Raw genomic sequence first — 12767 nt, forward strand, 5'->3', positions numbered from 1 at the left:
ACCCACCTATTCCTCCACCAAGTTATTCATTCACTTCTTGTATGTCTTCCATGGGGCATGAGGGAGGCCATCACTAAATGTTGGGACACTTTTTTAGGTGTGTTCTCACTGTAGCTGGAAACTTGTGGCATCTGAGAGCTTTAGAATCAGGACTGGGCCCCCCCCCCCCCCCCGCTGGGCCCTGGCTGCCACTGTGGCCATGAGCAAGTGGGTATTCCCTGAACTTCCCTGACTTGATATACAAAGTGGGGGACGTCTCAATTCTGCCTCCCCTGAATCAAGGGCAGTGCTGGCTGCGTGCTCCCTGGGCCCCATCAGCACCAAGCAGCCTGTGAAACCCCAGGGCCAAGCTGCCTTTGGTGCCCACAGGTGCCCACGGGTGCCCACAGCCTGCAGAACCAAGGAGAAGACAATGCTGTGAGCAGGCCCGCCTGTAGTTCCCCAGTTGCTTCCAGAGCCCCGGCTGAGTGGTTCTAGAATTGAACGGTGTGCTTGTCCACGGTCTCAGGGCTGTGATGGGGACATTCTACTTTCCACACTGCCAACCCTCACATTCTGTACATAAGCTGCCCCGAACTGAGCTGATACCTGTAAATGCCGCTTCTGGGGAGGCCCGCTGAGGTGTCTCTCTACCCAGGGCACAGAAAGCTGGCCTTGGCTTTGGGGGCGGTGCCCTGTGCTCCTCCAGGCTCTCCCTGGCAGACACCGTGGTCTGGGGCCGTTGCTAGTGGCTGCTGTGATGGCGACTTCTGGCCCGGGGCCCACACCGACCCCGGGGAGGGACACACTTCCCAGAGGCCTGCGGTCCACCCGTGGGAGCCTCCACGTGCGACCCCGTGTAGACCTTCCCCCCCCACCAGCAGTGCTCAGAAGAGAGGGGCACTTAGAGGTACGGTGGCAGTGCTGAACTCTGTCACCTGGCGGAGACCCCGTTGATGACAGCAGGCAGCTGGGGGCCCAGAGCTGCAGGCAGGACAAGGGGAGCCCTCAGCATCGTCCTTGGAAGTCTCTCTTGCGCTCAGGCCCGGGGGACACGGGCGGCTTCTTTGCCACCTCCTCGGTAAGTGCCTCCAGCAGAGGAGCACGGACACCATTTCCCTTCTCGGGACCCGACGGGGTGACCGGTAGCTCGAACAACTGTGCCAGGTTTCAGGGCTTGTTGGAAGCGGGTCAGAGCTGAGTGGGTCGGGGCCGTGTGGACAGGCGCTGGTCCGGATTTCCAGGGTGACCTTCCGGATGTTTTAAGGACACGCGGCTCCTTCCGTGTTAGACGCCGTCTGCCTGACGTGCGCTCCACCGTTTCAGCCCGTCTGGCGTGGGCTGGCCCCTGACTTGGGGAAGCCACAGCAGGGGTGCCCACGGACCCCCCTCGCCCACCCCATTTCAGCCTGGGCGGGTCTGGAGGGGGGTCGGGGGACTGCTGGGGCTGTTGGCTTAGGGACTCCAATCTGAGAGAGGGGCAGGACACCCCCAAAGCATCCAGCAGCTGGGTTCACCTGGCCTGGCAGGGCCGCCCATCACCAGGAGCCTCCAGGGTTTGCCCAGGGTCACTGCTCTGTGTGGGCGCTCAGAGGGCCCGTCCCCTGCCGCTCAGCAGCTGGCCTTCTGGGCCGGTGCGGTCCTCCCCTGCAGGGCGCTTGGGGCCGCTGGTGGGCACGACTTCCTTCTCTGGGCGCCGTTCCCTGAGCACCTCGGCCTGACCCACAGCGGGATGCCATCCGTGTGGGCTTGCCTGCGGTGACATTTAGGTCCTGCCCTCGCTCCTGAGTCCACCTGGGGTTCCCCAGACCGGGGACGACCGTCAGATTGGCTTCCAGCTCAGTGCAGTTTACTGTGACTCTGATTCTTTTGACTCAAGAAGCGTCCTTGTGTCTGTTAAGTGGCTGTGCCAGCAGGGCACCAGGAGTGCCCACAAGAAACCACGGCCTCTCTGACGGGGCGGCCATGGATCTCTGGGTTTGGAGGCAGAGTGCCCCCGGCCCAGAGCCGCTGCGGTGCCCCGCGGGGGCCAAGAGCCCCCACTGCACCTTGTCCGACTGGGGAGGATGTCTGTCACAATGTTCAGCCCCAGGTGTGTCCCCAAGAGCTTTGGGGAGCCGGCCGGGCCCGGGCCTGGAGCATCGTTGTCACCTGCTCAGGGACAGGTGGGTCCGGAGGACAGGAGGGGCCGCCCAGGCCAGGCTGCTGGGGGTCCTCTGAGGACGAACATGGGAGGTGTCTTTGAGCTTTGAGCTTTGAGGGCTGAGGCCAGCAACAGGGCCTCTTGGGGCTTGGTTCTGTGGGGTGACAGGGACGGTTTCCTCCGTGGGCTCTGTGGGCCCCACGAGGCGGCTGCAGCTGGCAGGCCGGACCCCGGGGCATCCAGGAAGCAGGTGTGCCACCCCCCCCCTCAGGGCCAGGCCGTGGTCAGCCTGCGTGTCCCCACTGGGCAGGGCTGTCCACCCCCAGGTCTGTGGGGCCGGGGTCCGCACACCGAGGTCCTGTCCTGAGCAGCTCAGCTCCTGGGGGCCGTGGCAACTCCTCCCCTCCTCTCCCCATGGTCCTTTCTCCCCCCCAGTTCCAGACATTGGTGCCCCCTCGAGAGTCATCATCAAATCAGCTGAGGACACTTTGGTTTTGACCGCAGACCCCGAGGTGACCGGCCCTTGCTGGGCGGGGTCCACAGACCTAGCTGCCGGTCCCCTGAGGCTGGGCCCGCCCCAGACCAGTGGGGATGGTGTTTACAGATGTTTCCCCATCTGTAAAGCGGGCAGCTCAGCAGCGAGAAGGTGGTGCCCGTGAGGGGGCTGCGCCCCTCCTCCCACCGCGTATGGGGCCGACGAGGGTGGCCTTCGGGACACTGACCTCTCCATGCCCTGCCTGTGTTCCTGCATCCGTGCTGCCGGGTGTGGGCCTTTCTCGGGACAGCCGCTGGCCTCCCCACTCCCCCGGGGCCCCTCCTGAGATGCAACAGAATTTCGGGGTTCAAGGAGTCCAGCAGGGAGCTTCCCAGGAAAGCTTCAGACTTGGGGTGAATCCAATGACCGCCTCGAGGCCCCACGCACCACCCGGTCCGCCACCCCCCGGGGGCCTCCTGAAGGTGGGGTCCACGTTCCCGACCCGAACTACCATGGCAACAGCACACGGGGTTTCTAAGAATTAGTATTTTCAGATCACCGTGGCATCTTGTGGTGACGCCCAGTCTTCTGACGAACGCATGATGTTGGGTCCGTCTTAACTCGGGGAAACAGGCTCACAGACGTCCCGTCGGGCTGCGGGCTCCCACCGGACCTGCCCCTGAGAACTTGTCGGGGGCACCAGGGCAGGAGTCTGCCAGACCCGAAGGGGAGAAGGGGCAGAGTTCAGGGGCTCAGTCACAGGGCCAGGCGCTGGGCGCCTCGCCGGCCTCCCCGTCCCAGCCCTGCCCCAACGTCGGCACCAAGTGTAACCCAGACGGTGTACCCAGGTCCCGGCGGATCGGCACAACCTTTTGTGCCGACGGGCAGGTGGGATGCGGCGGGAACTCGGGGGGCGAGGTCCACACCTCCCGGCTCCCGCCTGCGTCACGGGGACCCTCCCTGGCAGTTTCGCTCACGGGCTGCCTGCCGGTCCGTCCATGTGTGCCCTCGTGAGAAAGGGGTCCCCTAGCATTTGACGAGTTTACTGGGGACACAGCTGTCACCCTCAGAGGCTGTTTTTTTTTTTTTAAAGCATCACCCCCCCCCCCCCCCCCCCCCCCGCACCCGGCGCCAAAGCATCTGTGACAGGAGAGAACAGTTAAATGTGCTCTCGCGTAAACCGCCAGAGCCCGGGGAAGGACCTGGGATGTGCACGCAGGTGGGACACAGAACGGCCGTTTTCTGGAGGAAGGGCTCTTTTAACAGAGATTTTAATTGAAATAATGTGCGTTCACACACAGCTGTAAGAATAAACACACAGAAGGGGCACCTGGGGGCTCCGTCGGTTGAGCGTCCGGCTTCGGCTGAGGTCACGATCTCACGGTCCGTGAGTTGGAGCCCCACGTCGGGCTCTGTGCCGACAGCTCGGAGCCTGGAGCCTGCTTCGGATTCTGTGTCTCCCTCTCTCTCTGCCCCTCCCCTGCTCACCCTCTGTCTCTCTCTCTCAAAAATAAACATTAACAATTTTTTTAAAAAAGAGTAAACACACAGAAATGCCGGGTACCCTTTGCCCTGTGACCCCCCAGGGGTACCTCTGTAGCACGACACCTACAGGGACGTGATGTAGGATGCGGACACAGCACACCTCCCCAGGCGCGGGGTCTGACCCGGGCCCCCCCCAGCGTTTAGCTCTAACCCCGGGGAGGTCCGCGGACTCAGCACCACAGCCGGGATACAGGCCCACGGCCGCCCCAGCCCCTAAGGACGCCTCGCCTGGCCCTCTGCTGACCCTCGGCCGCCCTCTCCCCCCGTGAGCGCCCATTTTTAGCGGGCCCTGGGGCCACCCCCAGTGTGAAGTCCGCCCCTCTCCAGGAGCCCGTCTTCCTCCTCCTCGACCCCACAGTTTCCAGGAGCAAAAGCATACAAGTGGCAGAAGCAGCCCTCCTCCCTCGTGGGCCTCCCTGCGCCGAAGGAGCCCGCGTGGCGGCGGGGTGGGCCTGCAGGGGTGCGGGGACGCGGGGAGGGAGCCCCAGGGAGGTGGTGTGAGCACGCGTCCCCTTGGGCTGGCGCGGCCACCTCAGGTGTCCAGAGGCAGAAACCTCTGGGACAAAGAAACCGTGTTCCGGAGGGCAGCGAGCCCGGCGGGGGAGTGCTGGTCCTGGATGGCGGGTGGGCAGGGTTCCCCATAGTCCCTCACGGGGCCCGCTGGCAGTGGGCAGTGTCATCGTTCCCCAGAAGACAACGACGTCGCAGGCCAGCGTCAGGATGTCCTTCGGGACCACCGTGGGGGCCGCCCGAGTACCATGCCTCAGCCTTGAAGGACAGAGGGCAAGGTGGCCCCGGTACCTCAGTCCCCCAGCCACAGGCAGAGGCTCCCACCCGGGGCACAGAGGCTCCCACGGGGCAAGGGGGTGCTGAGGACCTGGTGACTCCCAGCCGGTGTGGTCCAGACCTGGGGAGCGGCTAGGTTTCACTTCTCTGACCCGTTTGATGAGACCGAATGTCCGTCGTGCGTGCACAGAGCAGCACGTGACTGGCCTCCAAACGGGGTTTCGGCATGAAGTTCATTCACCAAGAGCTCAGTGACCCGGCTGGGACCCTGGCCTGGTGCAGGTGCCCGGGGGGCCAAGGCTCAGGATGACTCCGCTGGCTCACTGGCTCCAGGCTCCTGCCCGTCCCCTCCCTTCCCCTCCCCTCCCCGCTTTTATTATTTGGGTAGGTCTCCCAAAAGAATTTTTAGGAGTGATGGACTCTGTCGTGAACCCTTAGCCTGAAATTACCGCAAAACCCAAATAAAGGACCTTGGCTCTCCCGACAAGTAAACAACACACATTGCACAGCCTATATTTCCAAAGTCATAAAAAGCTCATGTTCTTGGCTCTACATCCTGACTTTCGAGAGAGGGCTGGCTGGAATGTGCTGGCCGTCCTGCGGGCCTAGGTGGCAGAGGCCGGGGGCAAAACGCCGCCCCGTCCCTGGAAATGCCCACCCTGCCCAGGGCAGAGGGCTGAGGAAGGATGCTCTTTTGGTCCAGCCTCTCCTGGTGCTGGTTTGCTCGGGGACCCTGGGGAGCTGGGCAGTTGGTGCTGGTCCTCCCGGAAGGCTCTCTCTCTCTCAGCTTGCTGCTTTCTCCAGGGCCTGGGGCTGTTTGCTGCCCCTCATTTTCTCGGAATGTCTCCTGTGCGCTGATGAGGTCCCCTCACCCCACCTGTGAAAGGAGAGCTCTCTCTCTCTCTCTCTCCCCTCCAACAGCGGGGGCCGCGGCTCGGAGACCTGGCTTCTCCTGGAAGCTTCAGGCAATCACTTAACCCCTGTGCCCGCCGGGGGGTGGGAGGCCAGCCATGTGCTGCCTGCCTTTAATCAGCAGGAAACACCACCTTTCTCTCCTAAACTGTTTGCTCGGCCAGTAAATTAAACATGCCTTTAAAGCCCTGATTTTCCTCCAGTAGGTGAGGAGTTTTGGGAAGTAGAATTCAAACAGGAAAAAATTAAAACAATAAAAAAAATAAAAAAAACCAACACCGAACGAGAGCCCTGAGCTGAATATGCACAGGATGGGGACCCCTCCCCACTTTCTGCGCTGGCAAAGCCGCGGCACCCCGAGGCTGGGGAAGCGCGCAGGGGTGCGGGGGGGGGGGCTCCCAACCTGGTTTTGTTTGTGAGCCCCGCGCAGTTACCAGTCCCAGATAATGAGGCGGCTTGTTAATTACCCCCCCTTGTAATTTACCTTTCTGTGGGGCGCAGTCGCGGGAAGGTTTATGGGGGTGTTCTTTCAAACCTAACGACCTGGATCTTCCCGGTGGAGGGAGCGGTAGCTGCGGGTCTGTTGCGTTTTTGAAAGGAGCCTACGAGTCGATCAGAACAACCATTGGCCACTTAAAACGGAATAATTACTTCTGTGAATGCTGCTAAATTAGAGAAGTATTAGCCCCATGATTTTTTTTTTTTTTTTTTTTTTTTTTTTTGTCTTATCAAGACTTTGGTTTCTTGTGAAAGAAAACATTTTCTTACTTCTCGGGCGGATCTGTTTGCAACCAGTGTGAGGACCCTGAGGTCCCCGTCCCCGTCCCTGTCCCCCCCCCCACCCCCACCCCTCAGGAGACTCTTGCTCCAGCCGCCACGGGGGGGGGGGGGGGGCTGGGGCAGGGAGGGGCGTCGAGACAGAAGCAGCCAGGTCGGAGGTCAGCGGCGCCCTCACCCCTCCAGCCCTCCTCTGGCTCCCCGTGCCGCGCGGCATGAGCACAAACCCCCCCTCCTGAGTGTGAACGGTCCCTTTGGCACATTCACAAAGGTGTGCGACCACCTCCTCCCTCTCGGTCCAAGACGTTTTCTTCCCCCAGAGGAGCCCCCGTGCCCATTATTCAGCCCCTCCTGGCCCTCCTCCCTCCCGGCCCCCAGCAACCACTATTATGAGCTCTGTCTCTATGGATTTGCCTTTTCCAGATGCCTCTACAAGCGGGTCGTGTGGGTCGCACCCTGTGTGCTCTGTGCCTGGCCCCCTTGGCCGAGCAGCACGTCTGCTGGGTGGGGGGTCAGCCTTTGTTCCTCTTGTGTCTGAGTAAGATTCCGCTGCGTGGATGGACAGTCCGTTTGTCTGTCTGAGGACGGACACGGGGTGTTTTGTGCCCTTGGGGACTCCGCATAAGCTGCCGTGGCCACCCAGCTGTCTGGGTCCCCCTTTCCCGTTCTATGAGCAGAGCCGTGTCCTGGCTGACCCCACTCCTCCCTTGGCCCGTTTCTCGCCGTCTCTTCCGTGCTTCAGGCCTGCTGTCTGTCCAGGTGGCAAAATCTTGGCCCCAACCCTCTCTTAGGGTGGACCCCCAGAGAGGCCTGCACCAGACAGGTGGACCCCGAGACCTGCAGCAAACCTCTGTCTTAACTTGGCCCCAAGGTCACCGGGCTCTCAGGAACCCCATCCCCAGAGCCCCCGGCCCCACCAAGGTGCTGCCCAGGTGTTGGGGCAAATCTCATATAATCCAAATCCCAAGAACCCTAGACAGGTCTCCGACCCCTAATTTCCAAGGCTACACGGCAACCAGAATGGTCCGGAAGGAATCGTCCACTCCCGGCCCTGAGTAGGGTGCCCCCTGTGACGGCTTTCCCCACCGCTCCCAAACTCGTGGAGCGTGGGCAGCTCCTTGCCTCGCTTTCCCAAAGCCGAAGGGGCAGACGCGTCCTCTGGTGGCGGCGTGGGGCCGCGGGGAAACGCACACCTCTGCTGTGCCGTGCGGTTCCGAACCCCGGTTCCCAAAGGAGCCCCGCAGAGCCGCGTCCCCGGAGGGAGGGCCGCTTTGTGCCGGGCGGGGCAGAGCGGACGCGTCCTGGGCAGGGGGTGGCGGCGGCGTCTCGGAGCCCGCGGCCCCCATCCTGTCCTGTGTCCCGGGGGCCCCCTGAGGGTCCCGCACGGGGAGGGTGTGCCACACAGCCTGACGCTGCATTGTCTCCTTCAGGTGACGGCGACATTGTAAATAACATGCACGAGCCTGACCCAGACCTGCTGGCTGGCGAGAGCGCGGAGTACGAGACCGAGGACAGCGTCGTGTCCCCCACCCCCATGGGGCCGCCGTCCCCCTTCCCCACCAGCGAGGACTTCACCCCCAAGGAGGGCTCGCCGTACGAGGCCCCCGTCTACATTCCTGAGGACATTCCCATCCCGCCAGACTTTGAGCTCCGAGAGTCCTCTATCCCAGGGGCCGGCCTGGGGGTCTGGGCCAAGAAGAGGATGGAAATCGGGGAGAGGTTTGGCCCGTACATGGTGGCACCGCGGGCCACGTTGAAGGAGGCCGACTTTGGATGGGAGGTGAGCATTCCCGTGTGAGCGTGATTGATCACGGCCATTTATCTTGTGTTCCATCTATTTATAAAGCCGGGCTGAGCAGCGCTGCCCGAGGCGGGAGGCTCGGCCGGAGAGAGCGCTCGAATGTCACATTTCCCAGGCTTATTTGGTCCTGCAGCTCGCATGACGCGAGTCCGCAAACATCAGCGGTCCTCGTGGGCGCCCGTCAGCCCCCGTGCCTGCTCTCTTCCCGGAAATGTGTCTTTAATGAGCTCATGTCTTAAAACACCCCCGTGCTCCCCGTCTGGACCTGAGGTGCTAAGGCCGTGGTCTCCGTAGAGCCGTGCAGATTAATGGAGTGTCCCAGAACAGGAGTCTCCACTCTGGGGAACGCTCCTGCACTGTGTGCCTGGTGGCCGTGCTGCCCCCAGAGGACCCTGCACCTCACCCCAAGCCCCCGCCCGCCGTGGCCTGCTCAGCCGGGGTCCCCACCTCTCGGGCAGCGTGGGGCACGCGTCTCATCCGGCCAGGGGAGGGGCGTGTGCGGATTCGCTCTCCCTCACCATCTGGGCCCGGCTTGGTGGTTCCGGAGCCCGCGTGCGGTCGGGAGAGGGGAGACCGTTAGGTGAGGGGTGCCGATGACCCCCAGAACATCCCTCCCCCTGCAAGTATCTTAGGCCAGGAGGGATGCCGGGCCCCAGCTTGGGGGTCTCTCAAGATGGTCTTCATGGGGACCATGAGCCCCACAAAAGCGTTCTCTGCACCGGCCCCAGCCGATCTGCTTCATGACAGCCGACGCGCAGTGGTATTTTCCGCAGAGACCCTGCCTGGGTGGAAAATGCAGACGTAAACCCAGACCCTTTCACGGTGTTTGCTGGAGGTCAGCTCTTGGAAGGGGCGAACAGTCCAGGGAGGGAAGAGAGGCCTGCCTGGGGGAGACCAGGGGAGCGAGGGCCAGGGGGGGCCGTACTCCCCACCTCTCAGGGCCTCTGGGAAAAGTCCCCAGCTCAGGCCGTGTCTGCTCTCACTCCGGAGGCTTTGTGGTTTCTAAACATTGCCCCCTGTGCCTACATTTCTCCCGGAGATGTGGGATGCCCAGGCGTGTGCCCTGCTCCCCAGTCCTCGAGCCCAGGCGCCCAGCGCTGAGGACCTTCCGCAGCATCTCCAGGACGCTGGGTGTGCTGGTGCCCGTGGTGGTACCGGGGGAGGGGGGGGTCTCCGGCGGAAGTGGGGTCTCCACTCTGCACGCTGCACACTGGGGTCTCCCTTTCTGCACACTGGCAGCCCGACCGCCCAGCAGGAGGCACGTGGGGTGTGGATGCCGGGCACATGGAGCACCGGCTGAGAGTCCCGAGCTCCGTGCGGGGCTTTGAGGGTTCAGACGAGCAGCGGGCTGATCAGAGGGATGAAGGAATGGGGGAGGCCGAACCCCTGGAGTGGGAGCCTGTCCGTCCCCTGGTGACGGGTGTGTGCTCCTCAAGGTCGGGGTCACCTTCAGAGCAGACCAGGGCCTGGGAGCAGGGTGGGGCGGGTAGCGGAGGGCTTTGAAATCAGAGTCGTTCTGTGGGCATGTTGCTCTGGGGTGGCCCCTCGGGGGGCCAAGGAGAGCCTTTTCCCAGCCACGTGACAGGTAAGTGGCTTTGGCTGCAAGGTGGCCTTTTGCAGACCCTGCCTGTCCTGTCCTTCCCACCTGGCTTCCCCAGAGAGGAATTTAAGGCTGTTTTTCTGACACACTCAGAAGGATCTGGACTGTTGAATGAGCAGGTTGCTTTGAGAGGGCAGAGGTTCACGCGACAGGTGGGGCTCTGGACGACCTTGAGGCAACCTTGCTCTTGTCTGTGCTGATGCTCGTTTCTGTTTGCTCTTTCCCTAAAGAAACGGCCCCTATCGCTTCTGCTCGCTTGGTGCCAGGCCTGGTACCTGCTGTCACTGTGATCTGCCCGGCGCCTGTTGACTTTTCGATAGTGCTTATTCTCCGCGTACGTGAGGGAACGTTCTCCCTCCCCGGCTCGCCTCCCGTTTTCGCAGCGGGCTTTGTTCCGTGCTCGTGACCTGACAGCTGCCTTTCATGCCAGCACTTAGGACTGTGCGCACAGCCCAATGTCCTCAAACAGCTTTCCAGACGCACCCCGGCATTATCTCGGCCGATCTCGTTTTCCCCGTGAGCTCGGGCGCCGCTCACCTGCCTCTGGGATCTGTCTTGGGGCTGGTGGCCTTCCGTCCCACGGGGTCCCAGCCGTGTTTGTGTTGTGCCTTGCGACGGAGGACCGATGGCCGACTTGGGCGGGCAGCTTCCGTCTCCCCCAAGGAGACAGAGGAGGAGGCAGGCACCCTGAAAACTCGGGGAAAACCCACTTTTCCCTGAAATGCGTAAGGTCCGGGTGGCTTCTTTCTAGCTCCACGGACCTCCGTTTGGGGCTTTGGGACCGGAAACTTGATGTAACCAAGCCGCCCTTGCTGGATTCCCCCCTGGCACCTGCAAACAGATTATTGCCCTTTTGCGTGACCCTGTACCCTCCTCTGGCAGGCCGGCCGGCCCAGGTGCCCCATCTCAGTTAGGCCCCGTCCTTGCCTGGGCAAACGGGGCCCCAGCCCGGGTCCTTCTGTGGCTCTGGACAGGAGAGGGGGCTCCGGGGAGCTCTGAGCCATGAATGCTAAAAGGCACTCTGACCTCGAAGACGCCCTCCGCGGGCCTTCTGGTCACAGCCAGGACGGTCCCAGGCCCGTCCCAGCGACAACACCCCAGTGCGCGCATCATCCTGCGGCGGCCGGAGTTTTAGACGCATAACTGTTGGCTCTCGCGCCGGTATTTAAGTGTTACGGATCAGCGTGCTTTGATTTCGCTGCCATTTACACAGGACTCATTTCCTGAGGAGAACCAGTGATGACGGGTTAGCTAAGATGACAGAGGAGATCCAGGGAAGACGGGGCACGGTCTGCGCCCCAGGGCAGGCGGGAAGGAGAAGCCAGAGGGACCCCGGACACTGGCCAGGCGTCCGCTGGAGGACTGGTTTGAAATCAAGGTCAAATAGGATATTCGTACCGTCATTTTGGGGCACCATGGCAACAATGTTCTTTCTACTCTGAGAACAACATTCTTCTTCCGGACCATTCCTTGGAAGTCAGACCAAACGGTCCTGTTTTCTTTTCTCTTTTCCTGATGGACGCGGTGCCTGGCCACCGCGTGGTTTCTGGTGATGTGACCCTTCTGACAAGAGCGCGTCTCCTGCCCACTGGGGCGCCATGGGTGACCTACGACCTTCAGGCTCCAGGTCACGGGGGCAGTAACTGGCATGCGTGTGGAGGTCCCTCCGACTGCCCCCTGGACCTCCCGTCCCACGCGCTCATCGGACAGTCAGTGACCCTGGACCCCCCTCCTCCGTGGTGGTTTGGGACACGGCAGGGAGTGACCCCCGCGTCAGGAGTGTCCCCTGCACCCCAGCCCTGTGTCCAGATGGGAGTGTGGGGTGCGTGGCAAGGGCCCCCAGGATCCGTCTCAGAGGGCGGTGGTCCGTCCCCCTGCCTGGGAAGGGGCCCAAACCCCCCCGCCCCCTCCGCCCAGACGCAGCCTGCTGGCTAATGCAGCCACCACTCACTCTGCCCAGAATAAATCACCCCGTGATTGCATTTGATTGCCCTGGGGTCTGAAAAAACAATGATTTTGATCATTTGTTGAGTAAATCATGACATTTATCATCGTGGGGCTTATTTTGCTAATTAAGAGCTGGCTGCGAGTGACAGCCGGAGGCAGTGGGCTCCTGGGGGTGCCACCTGCCCCCGGGCAGGGCCTGTGGCCGGTGGTGGTGGGGGGGGGGCACCGTGCCGGCCCCGGGGGGGGGGCAGGGACCGTCTTCACCCCGACACTGCCCGCGTTTGGCTCGTCGCCTCCTTGAGAGCCCGTCGTCTCCCCTGGAAAGCCAGCTGAGGGCAGCGTCCCCAGTGCCCGGAGCGTTGCCTGGCCCGTAACGGGCGCTTTAACATCAGCTGTTGAAGAAGTGTGCCTGCCTCCCTGTAAGAGGCTGGGGGGAACTGTTAACGTGATTTGATGGGGCTTCATTTATCTGAAGAATTCACTCCAATGGGTTACCTCACCCCTTGGCTTTACTTTCTGAACATTCACGTACGTGCTCATTTGTTCAGTCAACAAACAGGCCGTGTCTGGGCCGGGGCCACATGGGAAGCTCTGGGGTCACAGGGGTCACGGGGGCCTGCTGGCAGGCTCTGCCGAGGGCCAGGACCCCCCTGCCCCCCTGTAGACCCTGGGGTGCCAGGACATACCCAGAGAGGCCAGGCTGGGGGCGGGGCGGGGCGGGGGGGTGGGTTGTGCAGGCAAAAGCTACCACGCGGCCCTGCGCTCTCAGATGCTGAGAGATTGCCGTGCATTTAAGATCACA

General features: G+C 62.3%; 1 protein-coding gene across 5 annotated transcripts in view; it reads left to right on the plus strand.

Moving 5' to 3' along the window:
* Window positions 1-12767, plus strand: part of PRDM16 (PR/SET domain 16) — a 255306-nt gene that overhangs the window by 31234 nt on the left and 211305 nt on the right. For all 5 annotated transcript variants that reach the window (XM_040459139.1, XM_040459149.1, XM_040459158.1 and 2 more), the window contains exon 2: window positions 8048-8397. In XM_040459139.1, coding sequence (XP_040315073.1) covers window positions 8071-8397 — 327 coding nt within the window. In that variant the 5' untranslated portion in view covers window positions 8048-8070. The remainder of the gene's footprint in view (window positions 1-8047; window positions 8398-12767) is intronic.

The sequence above is a fragment of the Herpailurus yagouaroundi genome, unplaced genomic scaffold (genome assembly GCF_014898765.1).
Source record: "Herpailurus yagouaroundi ecotype Mexico unplaced genomic scaffold, PumYag 77, whole genome shotgun sequence".
Classification (NCBI taxonomy): domain Eukaryota; kingdom Metazoa; phylum Chordata; class Mammalia; order Carnivora; family Felidae; genus Herpailurus; species Herpailurus yagouaroundi.